Source organism: Berghia stephanieae, chromosome 11 (genome assembly GCF_034508935.2).
Source record: "Berghia stephanieae isolate SIO BIC M18660-M18661 chromosome 11, UCSD_Bste_1.3, whole genome shotgun sequence".
NCBI lineage: Eukaryota > Metazoa > Mollusca > Gastropoda > Nudibranchia > Aeolidiidae > Berghia > Berghia stephanieae.
This window is the reverse complement of record NC_088370.1, coordinates 18,219,467-18,237,392: the sequence shown is the minus strand read 5'-3', so window position 1 is coordinate 18,237,392 and position 17,926 is coordinate 18,219,467. Positions and strand designations below refer to the sequence as shown.

Below are 17,926 nucleotides of genomic sequence, written 5' to 3'. Positions count from 1 at the left end.
TACTACTACTACTACTACTACTACTACTACTACTACTACTACTACTACTACTACTACTACTACTACTACCACTACGACTACTACTACTACTACTACTACTACTACTACTACTACTACTACTATACTACTACTACTACACTACTACTACTACTACTACCACTACTACTACTACTACCACTACTACTACTACACTACTATTATCCAACTACTACTACTACTATTACTCCACTACTAACTACTATCTATACTACTACTACTACTAACTACTAAACTATACACTACTATACTAATACTACTACTACACTACTAACTACTCACTAACTACTACACTACTACTACACTATACACACTACTACTAACTACCTACTAACTACTACTACTACTACTACTACTACACTTACTACTATACTATACTACTACTAACTACTACTACTACTACTACTACTACTACACTAACTACTATACCTACCCTACTACTACTACTACCTACTACTACACTATACTACTACTTACTACTACTATAACTCAACATACTATACTACTACTACTACTATATACTAACTTACTACTACTACTACAACTACATACTACTACTATAACTACTAACTACTACTACTACTACACTACTACTACTACTACTATACTATATCTAACTACTACTACACTACTACCACTTACTACTACCTATATCTCTACTACTTACTACTACTACAACTACTACTACTACTACTATACTACTACTACTACTACCTACTACTACTACACACATACTATACTACTACTACTACTACTACACTAGCTAACTACTACTATACTACTACTCTACTACTACTACTACTTTACTACTACTAACTACTACTACTACAAGATATGAAGTGAGTAGAAAAGTGCCAGAAGACAATAGAGAATAACATTTTTTTTTTTTTTTCCGCGGAAGTGGTGGGGTTTGAACCTGCGACCTTATTGGTACGACAACTCCGCCTGGCAGGTGAGAGCGTGGCTCTACCGTGTGAGCTATCCACGAACACAAAATATTCGTTTCAAACTCAAAGTCATTTCTAGATCCCTCTCTCACCCACTTCTTGAGACCGCCGATTCGTTCACCACCATCGCGAAGTAATTTTGACCAGCAGTTAAGCTTAATAGCCAATATTCTCATCACAAACATATAACATAGAAACGATTGAGACATTGAGTATGCTCCGGTGTATGGGGTGAATTTTTAATTCAGAAAAGTGAGTGGAGCAGGCACTTATGTTGGTAACAACAAGATATGAAGTGAGTAGAAAAGTGCCAGAAGACAATAGAGAATAACATTTTTTTTTTTTTTTTTTCCGCGGCAGTGGTGGGGTTTGAACCTGCGACCTTATTGGTACGACAACTCCGCCTGGCAGGTGAGAGCGTGGCTCTACCGTGTGAGCTATCCACGAACACAAAATATTCGTTTCAAACTCAAAGTCATTTCTAGATCCCTCTCTCACCCACTTCTTGAGACCGCCGATTCGTTCACCACCATCGCGAAGTAATTTTGACCAGCAGTTAAGCTTAATAGCCAATATTCTCATCACAAACATATAACATAGAAACGATTGAGACATTGAGTATGCTCCGGTGTATGGGGTGAATTTTTAATTCAGAAAAGTGAGTGGAGCAGGCACTTATGTTGGTAACAACAAGATATGAAGTGAGTAGAAAAGTGCCAGAAGACAATAGAGAATAACATTTTTTTTTTTTTTTTTTTTTTTTTTTTTTCCGCGGCAGTGGTGGGGTTTGAACCTGCGACCTTATTGGTACGACAACTCCGCCTGGCAGGTGAGAGCGTGGCTCTACCGTGTGAGCTATCCACGAACACAAAATATTCGTTTCAAACTCAAAGTCATTTCTAGATCCCTCTCTCACCCACTTCTTGAGACCGCCGATTCGTTCACCACCATCGCGAAGTAATTTTGACCAGCAGTTAAGCTTAATAGCCAATATTCTCATCACAAACATATAACATAGAAACGATTGAGACATTGAGTATGCTCCGGTGTATGGGGTGAATTTTTAATTCAGAAAAGTGAGTGGAGCAGGCACTTATGTTGGTAACAACAAGATATGAAGTGAGTAGAAAAGTGCCAGAAGACAATAGAGAATAACATTTTTTTTTTTTTTTTTTTTTTTTTTTTTTTTTTTTTTTTTCCGCGGCAGTGGTGGGGTTTGAACCTGCGACCTTATTGGTACGACAACTCCGCCTGGCAGGTGAGAGCGTGGCTCTACCGTGTGAGCTATCCACGAACACAAAATATTCGTTTCAAACTCAAAGTCATTTCTAGATCCCTCTCTCACCCACTTCTTGAGACCGCCGATTCGTTCACCACCATCGCGAAGTAATTTTGACCAGCAGTTAAGCTTAATAGCCAATATTCTCATCACAAACATATAACATAGAAACGATTGAGACATTGAGTATGCTCCGGTGTATGGGGTGAATTTTTAATTCAGAAAAGTGAGTGGAGCAGGCACTTATGTTGGTAACAACAAGATATGAAGTGAGTAGAAAAGTGCCAGAAGACAATAGAGAATAACATTTTTTTTTTTTTTCCGCGGCAGTGGTGGGGTTTGAACCTGCGACCTTATTGGTACGACAACTCCGCCTGGCAGGTGAGAGCGTGGCTCTACCGTGTGAGCTATCCACGAACACAAAATATTCGTTTCAAACTCAAAGTCATTTCTAGATCCCTCTCTCACCCACTTCTTGAGACCGCCGATTCGTTCACCACCATCGCGAAGTAATTTTGACCAGCAGTTAAGCTTAATAGCCAATATTCTCATCACAAACATATAACATAGAAACGATTGAGACATTGAGTTTCTATGTTATATGTTTGTGATGAGAATATTGGCTATTAAGCTTAACTGCTGGTCAAAATTACTTCGCGATGGTGGTGAACGAATTGGCGGTCTCAAGAAGTGGGTGAGAGAGGGATCTAGAAATGACTTTGGGTTTGAAACGAATATTTTGTGTTCGTGGATAGCTCACACGGTAGAGCCACGCTCTCACCTGCCAGGCGGAGTTGTCGTACCAATAAGGTCGCAGGTTCAAACCCCACCACTGCCGCGGAAAAAAAAAAAAAAAAAAAAAAATGTTATTCTCTATTGTCTTCTGGCACTTTTCTACTCACTTCATATCTTGTTTGTTACCAATAAAGTCCCTCTACTCACTCTACTTTAATCGATAACAATACTACTACTACTCTACTACTAACTACTATCTACTACGACATAACTACTACTACTAACTACTACTACTACTACTACTATACTATACTACTACTACTACACACTACTACTACTACTACTACTACTACTACTACTACTACTACTACTACTACTACTACTACTATACTACTACTACTACTACTACTACTACTACTACTCTACTACTACTACTACTACTACTACTACTACTACTACTACTACTAACTTACTACTACTACTATACTACTACTACTACTACTATACTACTAACTACTACTACTACTACTACTACTACTACTACTACTACTACTACTACTACTACTACTTACTACTACACTACTACTACTACATACTACTACTACTACTACTACTACTACTACTACTACTACTACTACTACTACTACTACTACTACTACTACTACTACTACTACTACTACTACTGCTTTCTTACCTTCCAACACAACACAATGTCGTCCACAGGCCGATGGTTGACACACGTACCCGTCCTGACAGTCCCCAGGGCTACACCTATCAACACATCGAAGTCTCTTGTCTCGTGGGGCAGCAGAGATGGTCCCTGGAACAGTGGGAGAAAATAGAGATGATGATGATGATGATGATGATGATGATGATGATGATGATGATAATGATGGTGATAATGATGATGATGATGATGATGATGATGATGATGATGATGGTGATGACTATGATGATGGTGATGACTATGATGATGATGATGATGATGATGATGATGATGATGATGATGATGATGATGATAATGATGATGATGATGATCACGATGATGATGATGATGATAATGATGGTGGTGGGAACAATGATGATGATGATGATGAGGATGATGATGGTGCTGGGAACAATGTTGATGATGATGATGATGATGATGATGATGATGATGATGATGATGATGATGATGATGATGGGTCATATTTACCTATGAGGACGAGAACAAGAAGACACATCCATTGTAAAGCCATGACTTGGTTGCTTATCCTGATTGTAACACCACACACTGAAACTCTTGTACCACAGTCAGTAACGAAAGCTTTGAAGAAAAGGTATTATCTAGATCTGGTTAAATTACACGGACTCGTAAACTGTAACTGAACATCCATTGACACTCTAGGCGATGTGTCAAACACAGGATTCCTGTTTTGAAAAAATAAAGTTTTCCGAAATGACGTCACGCGAGTTCAGAATTCCACGATGTGCATCTGTTCTGTTCTTAGGCACAAGCGCCTACGGTTAGCTGCTTCAAACTATAACTATTATTGATAATACGCTCTAACACTGCAACGGTTATTGTTGTCGCTACTGCGCTAATGTTATACTACTACTACTACTACTAATACTGCTACTACTACTACTACTACTACTACTACTACTACTACTACTACTACTACTACTACTACTACTACTACTACTATTTTTAAAAAGAAAAAAATGAGCTTTATATAGCGCAATATCCACTAAATGTGCTCAAAGTGCTTTACAAGGGGTCCCCGGTCAACAGCAACATGTAACATGTAGGACGGGACATGCCGCCTGTTAGGCGATATTACAATTTTTTGGACAAAGACAACGCTGTTAACGACCAGGTACTCATTTTACACCTGAGTACGGTGAGAGTATGTGAGTAAAGAGCCTTTTCTAAGGACTCAACTATGCTCCGAGAGCGAGGCTCGAACCCAGGACCTTCCGATCCGAAAGCGAGTGGCATACCACTAGACCACAAGGCCGCATCTTACTACTACTACTACTACTACTACTGCTACTATTTCTACTACAACAACAACAACTACTACTACTATTTCTACTACTACTACAACAACAACTACTACTACTACTACTACTACTACTACTACTACTACTACTACTACTACTACTACTGCTACTGCTACTATTTCTACTACTACTACTACTACTACTACTACTACTACTACTACTACTACTACTACTACTACTAATACCACCACCATTGCCACTACTACTGCTACAACAACTACTACTAATACTACTATTACCACCACCACTACTACTACTACTACTACTACTACTACTACTACTACTACTACTACTACTACTACTACTACTACTACTACTACTACTACTACAAGAATATTATTGTAAAAATTTAAAAAATAGCTTCAGATCTTATGTCACAAAAAAGTCGTGAGTTTCGAAGTTACTTTTTGACACAACTCGAAAACTCAATAAGTTCTTATCTCGGATAACGATTACACCTCTCTAAACTGGTGCCTGTCATGAAATTAAAATTTAATTAGTGGGAACCGGCGTGTTTAACCCATCTGGTAATAGCTTAAAAAAGATAGCAGTTCATCACAGCCGCCGGAGTTTAACCCGGTTTCTATTGCATGAAACAGGCAATAGCAATTGATTGTTACCATAATTTGGATAGGACGTTAGCCTATCACAACGTACTTTCCGCCAGATCAAAGAGACCCAGCTACCCAATCACTGCTGGGAGGATAGAGGAATCAGAAAAAAATATTGGATTAAAAATCTCAACTGCATCTAGCCAAGATCGATCTTGGTTAGTCCCTTTGAGTGTGAAGCGAGTGCTCTACCAACTGGGCTATCGAGATCTCCAGCTGTCCTGAAAACATGAACATAATATGTGACCAATCTTCTCAGAACCGTATTATACCGGGATAAAACCAGCAGATAAAAATTAAAGTTAAACTGATCGAGATTATAGTATAATCTTGTTCCTTACAACTCTCCAACGTGCACTTATTTGCAGGTCTGGTAACCCAATCCATTATGGGCTCATTGTTGGAATGGAAATCTTTTTTTTTAATGGCACAAAATATTGTTCATTTGAACAATGTTAAAATAGGTAGGCCCATAAGTAGGTTCGGATGTTAGACCTGCATATATGTGTACACGTCGGCACTCTCTTATACTTTCATCCTCCTCAATAAAATAATATAGGCTACACAGTGTTATAAATTCGTCCAAGTTTGATTTTTTAAATATTAATATATTCCATTTTCAGCACCGAAACCATCCCGGCATAGTAAACAAAAAAAAAATCAAACAAAAAAAAACAAAAAAAAAAAAACAAATAAAAAAAATAAACTTCCTCGATTTCTAAGAGATAAAAAATAAATGATTCTTTAATTTTTATAGGTTTTTAAAAGGAAAATGAATCGGGAACTTGTCTTAAAATAGTAATGACGTCATGTCAGTCCCTTTGACTAGAGCGCTGTGACTGGAATGTATAACAGTATCCGGTGGAACTTGCGTCATTGGTTATTGGACTCAACCACTTCCGTTTTTGTTGTCCTCAACACGGAAGAAAACTTCATTCCGAAAGTACCGACAACTTGACCAAAGTATTATTTCGGGTAAAACAAATAGTTGCTTGAATATTCCCTTCTTCACTTCATTTAATATAGAGAAGTTTGTTACAACTTTTATCATGATTAAAAGCATGTTAGCAAATTCTTTTCATTCGGTTTGAATGAGTCATCAGCGCTGTCGATGGCCGGTGGGAGTGGGAGTTGCCCCCTCGCCTTCATCAGTCCACTGAACTGGGTTGACGCCCACAAGTTACAGAAACATTGTTTGTTTGTAAATGCAATGGCAATGCTGTTTCTAAACAACTGCTTAGTGTGGCATTTAAAAAATAACACCTTTTCATACACCCTAAACACTATTCAAACTATTTTTATTCAACGATTTAAACACCAAACAACTTCCTGATCAGCTCGGTTTCCGAACTGGTTTACTGTACTGAACTGACACAGTTTCAGTTTCAGGCTTTGATTAAGATTAAGTTTTATCCTGCCATGACTTATTTTAGTTGACACCACAAGCTTCTGAACTTACCAAAGAGAATCGGAGCCTGGCTGTTCATGTGATGTTTTTTTTTGTTTGTTTGTTTGATTTATTTTTTTCACAAAGCTCAAACTCACGTCAGCTCCAGGTTGTTTTCATTTTGATTTTGATATTTTGAAAGGGTAATGACGACCAATAGTTACCCTTAATTCTTCGATAAACAAAACAATTTTTTGTCATCTTGTTATCTTTACTTTATTGATAGTTTTAGTGTGTGGAAACTTCCTCTCATAATATTTTAGCTCTCCTTACACCGCTTTGGTAATGGCAAGTTTAGAAAGAGTCAAAAGTATCTAGTAATTGTCTCAGCATGTCACATTTTTCACTTTTTGTTTTAGTTCTAACCGTTCATCGTACAACAAGACGAGTCATAAATAAGCTAAGTTAGTCTTAGAAATCCATAGATTGCCTTGTAGATGACTTGAGACTGCTAGTTTTGTTTTGAAGTGAAGAATGTGTTAGATTGGGTCCTATATAATCTATGTATATAATATACATCAGGGATCCCCTTTTTCTGGCTAAAGCTGGAAAACCGGCTTTTTGAAAATTTCCGGCTGACCTTGGTCGGTATTGGTGAGTTGGTTTTAAAAAGTAAAGGATGAAAGCATTTTATTTGGTTACAGTTAAAGGCAACAGTTAAGGGGAAGCTACGTGGATATTAATCCTTTTCTATTTCTATGATTTAAGGGTTATACCATTTGATGAACAGAAGCATTGGACGAAATATTTTTATGTAATTTAATATTCTCTCTCAGGCTTTTTTTTTTTTAATTATGGCAAAGGGAATCCCTGATATATGTATTACTTCTTGATAACACACATGCTTTATTTATGAAAATATCTCTACATGACATTTCAATATTGTCAAAATTTCTTTAATTATTGCATTACAAAGAACCTTAAAAGTTAGAGAAAGGATTTTTTTAATGCAATGCGGTGGTGGAATTCTGATTTCAAAAATCTCATCTTTCTGATTTCCTGTATTCCTTTATAAATAAGCTTCTCAGTTTAAAAATTGTTTTGATGCTATCTTTTTCTTTAATTCAAATATGGTGTCTAGTTACAGAATGTTTAATGTATTGAAGAAGTTGACAATTTTAGAAGTGCTGATTGTGACGATTTTCATTTTTATTAGTTTAGTGTCAATATATGATGTGGAAAAAAAAAAAAGAATAAAACAAATTGAAAAATGGTGTGGTCAGTTTTGAAACATTTTGACAATTTTCCGATCATTGTAGTCTATTACTATAATTTAAAAAAATATTTTTCTGGCCAAGATTTTTAAAACATTGAAAAATTAAAACATTTTTACAGCAGTGTAGAGTGTTTAGTAAAGATGGAAAAATTAATCCATTTCAATATCTGCTGCTGTTTTCAGACTTCTCTCATTTCTACCATAGCCTCATCATACACACATCAGCTATTGGTAAGAAACTGTGGCTTGTATTAATATCTCTCCCCTTACTATAATATATGTATATATATTTAATACAGTATTCACGTTTTCTATGATTGATTTGACATCTGCCACCTTAACCCTAGGCATGGGGTGCACTTTCACCTCTTTATTATTGTCATATTATTATTATTATTATTATTATTATTATTATTATTATTATTGTTATTATTATTAACATTATTATTTATATTATTATTATTATTATTATTATTATTATTATTATTATCATATATTATCAAACCATGCTCTTGATTTGTATATAATGCTTTTAACAGAAGAACCTGAGTGTCTCGACAAGTGACAAGTATTTACTAATTACTCGATTATTTTTATTCTCTCGATTACCCGATTTGTCCGCATGTTGAACGGACGGATTGCATGGCATCTCTGAGATTGACTGTTGCATCCCATAGTGTTCAATTAATCTATCATGATTGGCTGAAACTTAAAGTTAAGAGTATTACTTTTCTGTATCTTTACAATGTTATATACTTTTAGTATGGACATTGACTGGATAAGTAGCAATGATCACAAAACTCTGGATGTGCTGTTTTTGTCGTTGCGTAAGACCCTTAACTCTTTAAGATTCAACCCGACAAAAACCGACAACGGCATAATATTCATGGGCGGGGTAGTCAAGACTGGCCTCAGTAAGTAAAATCCAATCGTTGTGAAGGAAATGACAGGCCCTGTCACTGCCGCAGGGTGTTTTCAGCTTTGATTTTTATAAATTTGCCGACAGAAAAGAAAATACATTTCAGAAATTGCGATTTAAATCCTATTTTATTTGCGGGTGAAAATCATTGACATTGCACTTTGTTTGGTAAAAATCGGTAAAAAATTACGACTTTGGTGATGAAAAATGACTTTGAAGACCATTATTGTAAACTTTTAAAAATATTATGAATAATTTATAACTCCCTTATTTGTGGGTCGATTTTGTCATTCGAGGTATCAATTTTATTGTAATAAAGAGATGGGAACTTCAGAGTTATTTTTTCTGATCCGAAATTATTACTTTGTAATTTTAGCACCAAGAAAAATAGTCGGTAAATAAATTTGTTACACCTCTTTGATAGACCGCCGGGGTCCGTTCGTGTAGAATTGTGAATCAAGCATCTCAAAGTCTTCGACCAATCACAGGCTATCTATCCAGCTGGCCGAAACAAAGACGCTTCTCCCCGTCGATGTATTACGCTATTGTTATGCAAGAAATATAACACCTTATGGAGTAGGCCTAAAAGCTAAAATCTAAAAGTAAAAAATATAATTCTGAGGAATTTGAAAGTCACATTGATGAAATCAGCTTGAAAAAAGAAGTACATTGGTCTTTGTTTCATAAAAATCGGTTGAAAACCAACTGTTTTACGAATAAATTTGATTTTAAAAATTGCTTTTGTTTATTTTAGCTTTTTTTAGCAACTTTTTTATTTATCGGCCGATTTTCTTGATTTTTATATCATTCTTTATATCTCAAAGAGACGAGATCAGTGATATACTTTGTTTGTTTCAAATGTAACTAGAACATAATTTGGCTTTTTTACCTATCGACCATGCCTGGATAATTTATTCAACAACGTGGCGATGTGACGCAACTATTCCATGGCCGTCTTCCACTGCATCGACGATGTATCAATTCATTGTTGACGGCTGTTGACACGTGAGCTGCCAGACCGACCAATCGTTGAAGGGTCAAGATGCTCAGTAGCCAATCGTTCTTCGGTCAAAAAACTTATGAACTCACGAGAACAAAAGTTTGAAATTTGGTGATGGACGGACCTATGAAATCGTTTCTGGGCGGAGTTTAGCCATGAGTGACCGTAGAAAACGAAAAGGCGACTACAGATATCAAAGAGTAGGCTTATATCATCAAAGGATGTCTACATGATTGACATGGCCATATAGGGAACTCATTATCTACTCCCCCAAAAAGAATCTGAACACGAGAGGGTTAACAAATAATTCATCATTTGACTCGGGTATAAAGTGGGTACCTGATGACTATCGATAGTGACAGTTATTGTTTGAGTGCTAGTTCAAAAAGGATGCTTTATAGGTGACTCGTTCCATATGAATTGGAATTTTTGGTTCCTTATGTCATTTCTGCTGGGTGAATAAGTGAAGCGTTTAAAATTGCATCATACTGTGTTGAATAGGTGGATAAGAATATAAATGGTTGTGATCAAAAATGAATGCAGCAGCTTTGGAAAAGAACAAAATGCCAAACACGGAATGTTTCGGACTCAAAACCCATCTTTAGCAAAGCAAATACTTCTACTCTGTCATCTGTCTGGAGTTTAAGGGGTGTTTTAATGTTTTTGGTATTGGCTGTAGAGAAGGGTTTTGAACCCGGAACATGCCGTGTTTGGTATTTTGTTCTTCTTTTTTTTTCAGAGCTGTTGTATTCATTTTTGTTCACGCCTTTTTACTGTCCAGAGCTCCTAGCAGCTTCTTAGTATCACTATATATATGCAGTCCATGGAACACGTTCTCTTGGAATGTATCTTTGGACTGACTTGCACAGACATGGAATTAAGAACCTGCAGCCACAGAGGCTATGAAATGTATCCCGCTCTGGTGTGAAATGATGTGATGATGACTATATATAAATGGTCATATTTATTTATGTGGGTTTGAGAAAAGACACCATGTAACACACAGACTTGTAAAATGACTTAGAATTGTCGGATTTCCGACAATATCGCCATCATTTAAAAACCAAAAACGAACTCTTTTCATGAAACATTTTGCTCACTTTATGTAAGAATATAATTAAAATTTTGCCTTAAACGTTCATTCCGTGAAAATTTTTCAGACGATTTTGTCAACTGCTATGATTTTAGGTAACGGTTATGTATGTTGTTGAGATATTCAGGTTCTACTGTGGGGAGTGGGTGTTTCTACCCGTATGATTTATTATAATATTATGTATGTAATTCTCTCTGTATTTTATCTCTCTATATGTTTGTGTTTTCTTCATGTCCTTTGTTAACCTATAATGTGACCCAATGTCTCAAAATGGTATTATGTCAGGTTGAACCAAGTGATTGAAATTTAATGTATAGATAGATGGTTGGCGGATCAAAGCTCTGAAGTCTCGATTTTCACGATTGACGGATCAAAACTTTGGAGTCTCGATTTTCACGCTCGGCGGATCAAAACTCTAAGAACAAGCTTTGCACACCACATATTATGTAATTTTGGACAGGTCAGACCTCTGATGGTCATCGATACCAATTTGAAACAGTTAAGTCTGCATATACATATGAGGCCTGTCGTCTCAAAGCTATTATGTTGGGATGGACCAGACACCACACCAAGGGCTTTTGAAGTTAAATATAACACGAGGCATGCGAGATTTAAGCTTTGAGGGAACTCCATCCATTGACCAGTGATTTTTATAAAGCGTATAAATTTAACTCGATTCCTCAATTTTGACCAAAAACTCCATTTTTCAACCAATATAATACTACTGATTTGAGATAGGTGGTTGGTCACAATTAAGCTAGCTCGGTTACTATCATACCTTTTTTTCAATGCTATCTGTGGTATTCACACTATCTGTGGTTTGTTGTTTTGGACTCGTTTCCTAATGATTTGTGTATGTATTTTAGACATTTTTATTCTTTCTCTGTTTAGATAGGATGAAATATGTTTTATTACCTGACTTTTAAAAACTTTTTTGTTGTTGTTTTGTTATCGTTTCCCCTTAAAAACTTTTTCCCCTTTTAAAAATTTTAGAATTTGTTTACAAATAAATGGTATACACATGATATGTAAAACCAATTTCATTTTGGATGAAAAAGTTTATTGATTGATTGATTTATTTTATTTTATTTTAAAGATTGAAAAAGCTTTCAAAATTTGTTGTTTTTTTTTGGATTATTTTTTTTCCCAAGATAATAATTTTCTCTCTCTTTGAGCAAGTGTCATCCTTTTATGAGATTAAACAACTTCAATCCATAAGAGCACCGTTTGTAAATGTCATTATATGATGCTATATTATAACAAGCAAGAAATGTGTGATTTTGCTCTAACCAACATTGTGTGCTCGTGAACTTTTTGATGCACTATGTATGTAACTAATTATGGATGGTATAGTATTAATTTTCTTACACACCAAAATGTGCACAACATGTAATGTGTAGCTACGACACACTGATGTTTTTTATACTTTGTTTTTTTTTTCTTCTTTGTTTTGTCATTTCCTGCATCGGGCAATGTGGTTCTTGTTGTTCAAAAATTCTACTTTCCTGTAAATATTGATATTTCATGTGTGTTTTATGAGCTAATGATACTTGACTGTATGTATCTCATTTATATTGGAGGTTATTAGAGCACTGTCTTCACATGCAAAGGGACCTTCACGAGCACGATCCCGAGGGAAATCGAGATTATTTTTTTTCTAACCTCCTTGTACACCCAGCAGTGATTGGGTACCTGGGTCTATTTGATCTGGTGGAAAGTACTTTGCAATAGACTAGCGTCCTATCCAAAGGGAAGCTACCAATTGCTATTGTCCGTTTTGTGCCACAGACACTAGGATCAGCTCTGGCTCCATGAGACTTAGTCGTTACTTTCTTCATTTCTGCTTGTAACGAAACTAATTTGCACATTCGTCATCTTTGACTAACTCACTTTCATCGTGTGTCCATAGAATCAAACCACCTTTGTACTTGTACCTATGCTATGGGGTTTGTAATATGCTTTATAGTATAGGTAGTAGTAGCCTGCTAGTTTAGTTTTCTTGTTTGTTTATTTTTAAATATGTGCCCCACCAGCTCCAATCAGTACTCTGTCGGGATGAACTCGATGGTGATAATTCATTCCATACTTGCTGAATCTTAAGAATTTTTTCTTAATTTTACGAATTTTAGACAAATTGTTATAAGGCCAATTACGCAATACGAAATTGTATGGAAACGGATGAATTCTAATTCTCAGTCATAATAATAATGATAATAATAATAAAGATAATAATAATAATAATGATAATAATGATAATGATAATAATAATAAAGATAATAATAATAATGCTAATAATAATAAAGATAATAATAATGATAATAATAATAATAATAATAATAATAATAATAATAATAATAATAATAATAATAATAATAATAATAATAATAAACATAATGATAATAATAATAAACAATAATAATAATAATGATAATAAGAATAAACAATAAAAATAATAATAATGATAAGAAAAACCACTTCTTCTACTACTACTACTACTACTACTACTACTACTACTACTACTACTACTACTACTACTACTACTACTACTACTACTACTATGACTACTACTACTACTACTATAATAATGATAATAATAATAATGATGATTATGATGATGATGATGATGACGATTATCATGAACAATGAACAGCAAATGGTCTTAATCTCGGATTACACTACATAATAGTCCAGACTATCCCAATTGATAGCCTTATCTCAAACAAAAGAAACAAACACTCATACAAAGGTCCTGCAGTCATGAGTTAATGCTCATCTCAACTTGATTTTTTCCCAGCACCATCTGCATATGGAAAGCTTTTCCTGAAAATATTTTTAAAAATTAATTACCAAATTGAATTTGACAGAGAAATCGACAAAATCAAAATAAAAGCCTAAGTAGGTCCATTTGTCCTCACCACAGTGACACTCACAGTCGCGATTGTCTTCGATGCACGGAGTTGTGATGTAGTGACAAGACAACACAATGTGAATCTCTAATGGACTTTTTGTGTTGTCATGGATGCTTTCATCTAATGGTCATGTGACCGCCTGCTGCTAGATCTGGCAAGCTGTTGACATGGATGCTTTTTACTGCGGCGATGTGGTCTTGTGGTATGACACTCGCTTTCGGATCGGAAGGTCCTGGGGTCGAGCCTCGCTCTGCGCATAGTTGAGTCCTTGGAAAAGGTTCTTTACACACATTCTCTCACCGTACTCAGGTGTAAAATGAGTACCTGGCCTTTAACAGCGTTCTCTTTGTCCGAAAAATTGTAATATCGCCAAACAGGCGTCATGTCCCGTCATACATGTTAAATGTTGCTGTTGACCAGGTACCCCTCCTTGTAAAGCGCTTTGAGCACATTTAGTGGATATTGTGCTTTATAAAGCTCAATTTAAAAAAAAAAAGTTTTTTACTGGGTTTGAGCGACTCAATGACAAGGCAAGACATATTCCTGTTTTCGGACAAAACGGTATTTTGTGCGTTCGCTAGGGCGTCCCATTTTAGCTCTTTGAAAAGTTGGCTGATATGTAGCAGTGCTGATGGTTTTCCTCGGATCCACGGAAATCTTCGATTTTGGAGTCCAGAGGAGAAATTTCCTCCTTTTAAAAATTACATTTTCTCGAAACAATGTGCTAGCAATGAGAGAGTTGATGTGTGGTGGATCACACAGGTGTAGTTTCCCACTCTCCAGAAGTTAGCTAGATTATCAATGATAGTCTATCATCTCAATTGCTCTAAAATTGAGGTTTAGTGAATTAAAAATGGGGCTTTAAGGCAATCGTTCAACATTTTCCTACTTTTTCACTTTTTGCTACCATCAGCACTGATGTAGATATAATTTTTTGTATTGCAAAACACTCAAAAGTTTGTATTTTTTCATTATTTTGTTTCTAAATTCACTTTTCGGAGTTCCCATTCATCCTGACATGATACCGATTTGAGATTTTGGGTCACATTTGTCATTTTGCTGTGTTGAAAACGTGTATAGTGATTTTATAGTTACTCAAATGAAATGCTATTCCTAAAATTGATTTATTGATGATTGCAAAACAGTATTTTATTCCATGTAAGCCACTTTGTTATTGTTGTTATTTTTGATAGATAAATGTGTTGCAACTTTATCTCCTCTCTTTCATTTCAAGATTTTTATCTTTCTCGTTCTCCTTTTAAAAAGAGCGACATGTGTATTAAAGCCAGGCTTGTAATATATGCAGGTCTGACAACCCAAGTTGTAATGGGCCCACTGTTGTCATGAAAATACTCTCAGCCCAACGCAGAATTGTGTTTGTCACAACGATGTTAAATTAAGCCCATAATTGCATTCGGTTATCAGACCTGCAAATATAATGCGTACCTAGATTAGGTTCCAATGTGAAAATAATATGTTGGAAGTTTATAATTCATTTCTCTTGTACGCTGAACTAGGTGTGGTCAAAATGTAATTTTTGTTCGGAATTTTTTTTTTTTTTTAATGTTCTTCTGTCACTCTTTTCTCTCCTGATTTTCAATTTTTTAAAATTTAATTTTATTGTTTCTGTCCAGATACATGTAGGGCTTGGGTTGGGCTTTTTGTTGTCGTTTTCAATAATTGTCTTCTTCCTTTTAAAGCTTAGAATCCACTACATTTTTCTGGAGGGCGGACATCTGTGTCAGTGCTTGACATAATGTAATCAGTCGGAAGGTGAACATTTTGGATTTGCATTTATATTTGCATTTTCTGTATGAATAAGCTCCCCAGAGCATTTTAATCTTTATTTGAAGTAAATCGGGTGATTTTTTCATGATGTTATGATCAGATGTATGGGAAAGGTATCCAGCAACTTTTCTCAAATTTTATTCTTTTTCAACTTGACTAGCTGTAAAAAATGTTTAGAAATGAAATTAAGCTGTGATATTTCCGGGAGATGTACAAAAAGGGTTGATTTAATCATTTATGACAAGAACTCATTTTGGATAAAAATTGACCTAACTAAACTTGGCAATATCTCATTTCAAACCTTTTCACCATCCGACTGATTATGTCATTCACTGTAACATATTTATGATTTCCCTCTTTGTTATTTATAAATTCTCTTTTTTTCTTTCTGTTGTGATATTATGTAGGAGGCAGTTGGCTTTATTTTCTGTGAGTATAGTCCCATTCATTTCCTGTGTCTATAGTCCCATTCATTTCCTGTGTCTATAGTCCCATTCATTTCCTGTGTCTATAGTCCCATTCATTTCCTGTGTCTATAGTCCCATTCATTTCCTGTGTTTATAGTCCCATTTCATTCTATATGGTTTTCCAAGTCATGCCTTTATCCTCCGAGGAGATCATTTGCTTTTGTATCGGCTTCGACTAGGATTCTAACCCTAAAAGTTGGGAAGGTTATGTTTTATTTTTCATAATGTGGGCGATTATTATTATGCTTTTCTTTTCTCTGTTATGGGTTGTTGTTGTTGTTGTTGTTGTTTATTTGTTTATATTTTAGTTAATTTCTTTTTTAATCCCACTGATTGACAAATGTATCAGGTCTATTTCCTTTGAATTCTGCACAAGTTACTATTTTGTTTGGTACCGTCTTGGTACTGCATTGATGGGGTTTAACCTGAATCGCTTTCTCTAACACGCAGCGATTGCAAGTCTCATTTAACACTGCTTGTAGTCTGTAGTTTTTTAAATCATTTACTTTTTTTCTGTTTTCTGTGTGTGAATGATATTAATGGTGTTGTATGTAATGTAATGTTGATAATGTAATGATAACATTAATAGTTATAATAATAATAATAATAATAATAATAATAATAATAATAATAATGATGAATAAAGTAATAATAATAATGATGATGATGATAATAGATAATAATAACATAATATAATAGAATATGAATAATAATAATAATAATAAATAATAATATAAAAATATAATAATATAATAATAATAATAATAATATAATAATAATATATATAATAATAATAATAAATATAATAAATAATAATAATATAATAAATAATAATAATAATAATTATAATATAATAATATAATAATAATAATAATAATAATAATAATAATAATAATAGTAAAAAAAATGAAGCCTGAAATAATGGACAATAGCAATTGTTTGCTATCCTGCTGATAGGACGCCAGTCTATTGCAGAGTACTTTTTGCCAAATCTAGCAGACTCAGTTACCCATTCACTGCTTGATGGGCAGGGGGGGAGGATCTGGAAAAAATCTCGACTGCACCCAGGATCGATCTTAGTCTCTTTGCATATGAAACGAGTGCTCTACCAACTGAGCTATTGGGACCCCCAAATGATTACGATCACTTACCATTTAATGAGTTGAGTTGGTCCCAAAAAATGTTCCATGTTCTATTCCATTTCTTCTTCTGGAAAGCATAGTTTCCATAATGAAATATTTAAGGAAAAGATTTACATATATTATCTTGTTTTGCATAATCCCTGTTCTCTATACTATATTGCCGTTTTTTTAAAAACACAGTATATGCAATGTTAACCAAATAGCACATACTGTGTTCCTCAATAAAATGGCAGTATAGCTGATATTTGTACATGTATCACTTTAAAGGTAAAATTTGATACTTGACTATTA

At 34.8% G+C, this 17,926-nt stretch overlaps 2 protein-coding genes across 5 annotated transcripts in view; one reads left to right on the top strand and one right to left on the bottom strand.

The window, feature by feature from the left end:
* Positions 1-4,359, bottom strand: part of LOC144956525 (uncharacterized) — an 8,816-nt gene extending 4,457 nt beyond the window's left edge. Inside the window, exons 1-2 of the mRNA XM_078887080.1 lie at positions 4,193-4,359; positions 3,692-3,817 (exon numbers count right to left, since the gene is read on the bottom strand). Coding sequence (XP_078743206.1) covers positions 3,692-3,817; positions 4,193-4,235 — 169 coding nt within the window. The 5' untranslated portion in view covers positions 4,236-4,359. The remainder of the gene's footprint in view (positions 1-3,691; positions 3,818-4,192) is intronic.
* Positions 4,360-6,527: 2,168 nt separating this feature from the next.
* LOC144956523 (adenylyl cyclase-associated protein 1-like) overlaps positions 6,528-17,926 on the top strand; it is a 76,503-nt gene continuing 65,104 nt past the window's right edge. The window contains exons 1-3 of one of the 4 annotated variants that reach the window (XM_078887073.1): positions 6,528-6,629; positions 8,501-8,548; positions 16,434-16,455. The gene's annotated coding sequence lies outside the window, so the exon portion shown is untranslated. The remainder of the gene's footprint in view (positions 6,630-8,500; positions 8,549-16,433; positions 16,456-17,926) is intronic. The other 3 variants (XM_078887072.1, XM_078887075.1, XM_078887074.1) reach the window with 3 other exon arrangements.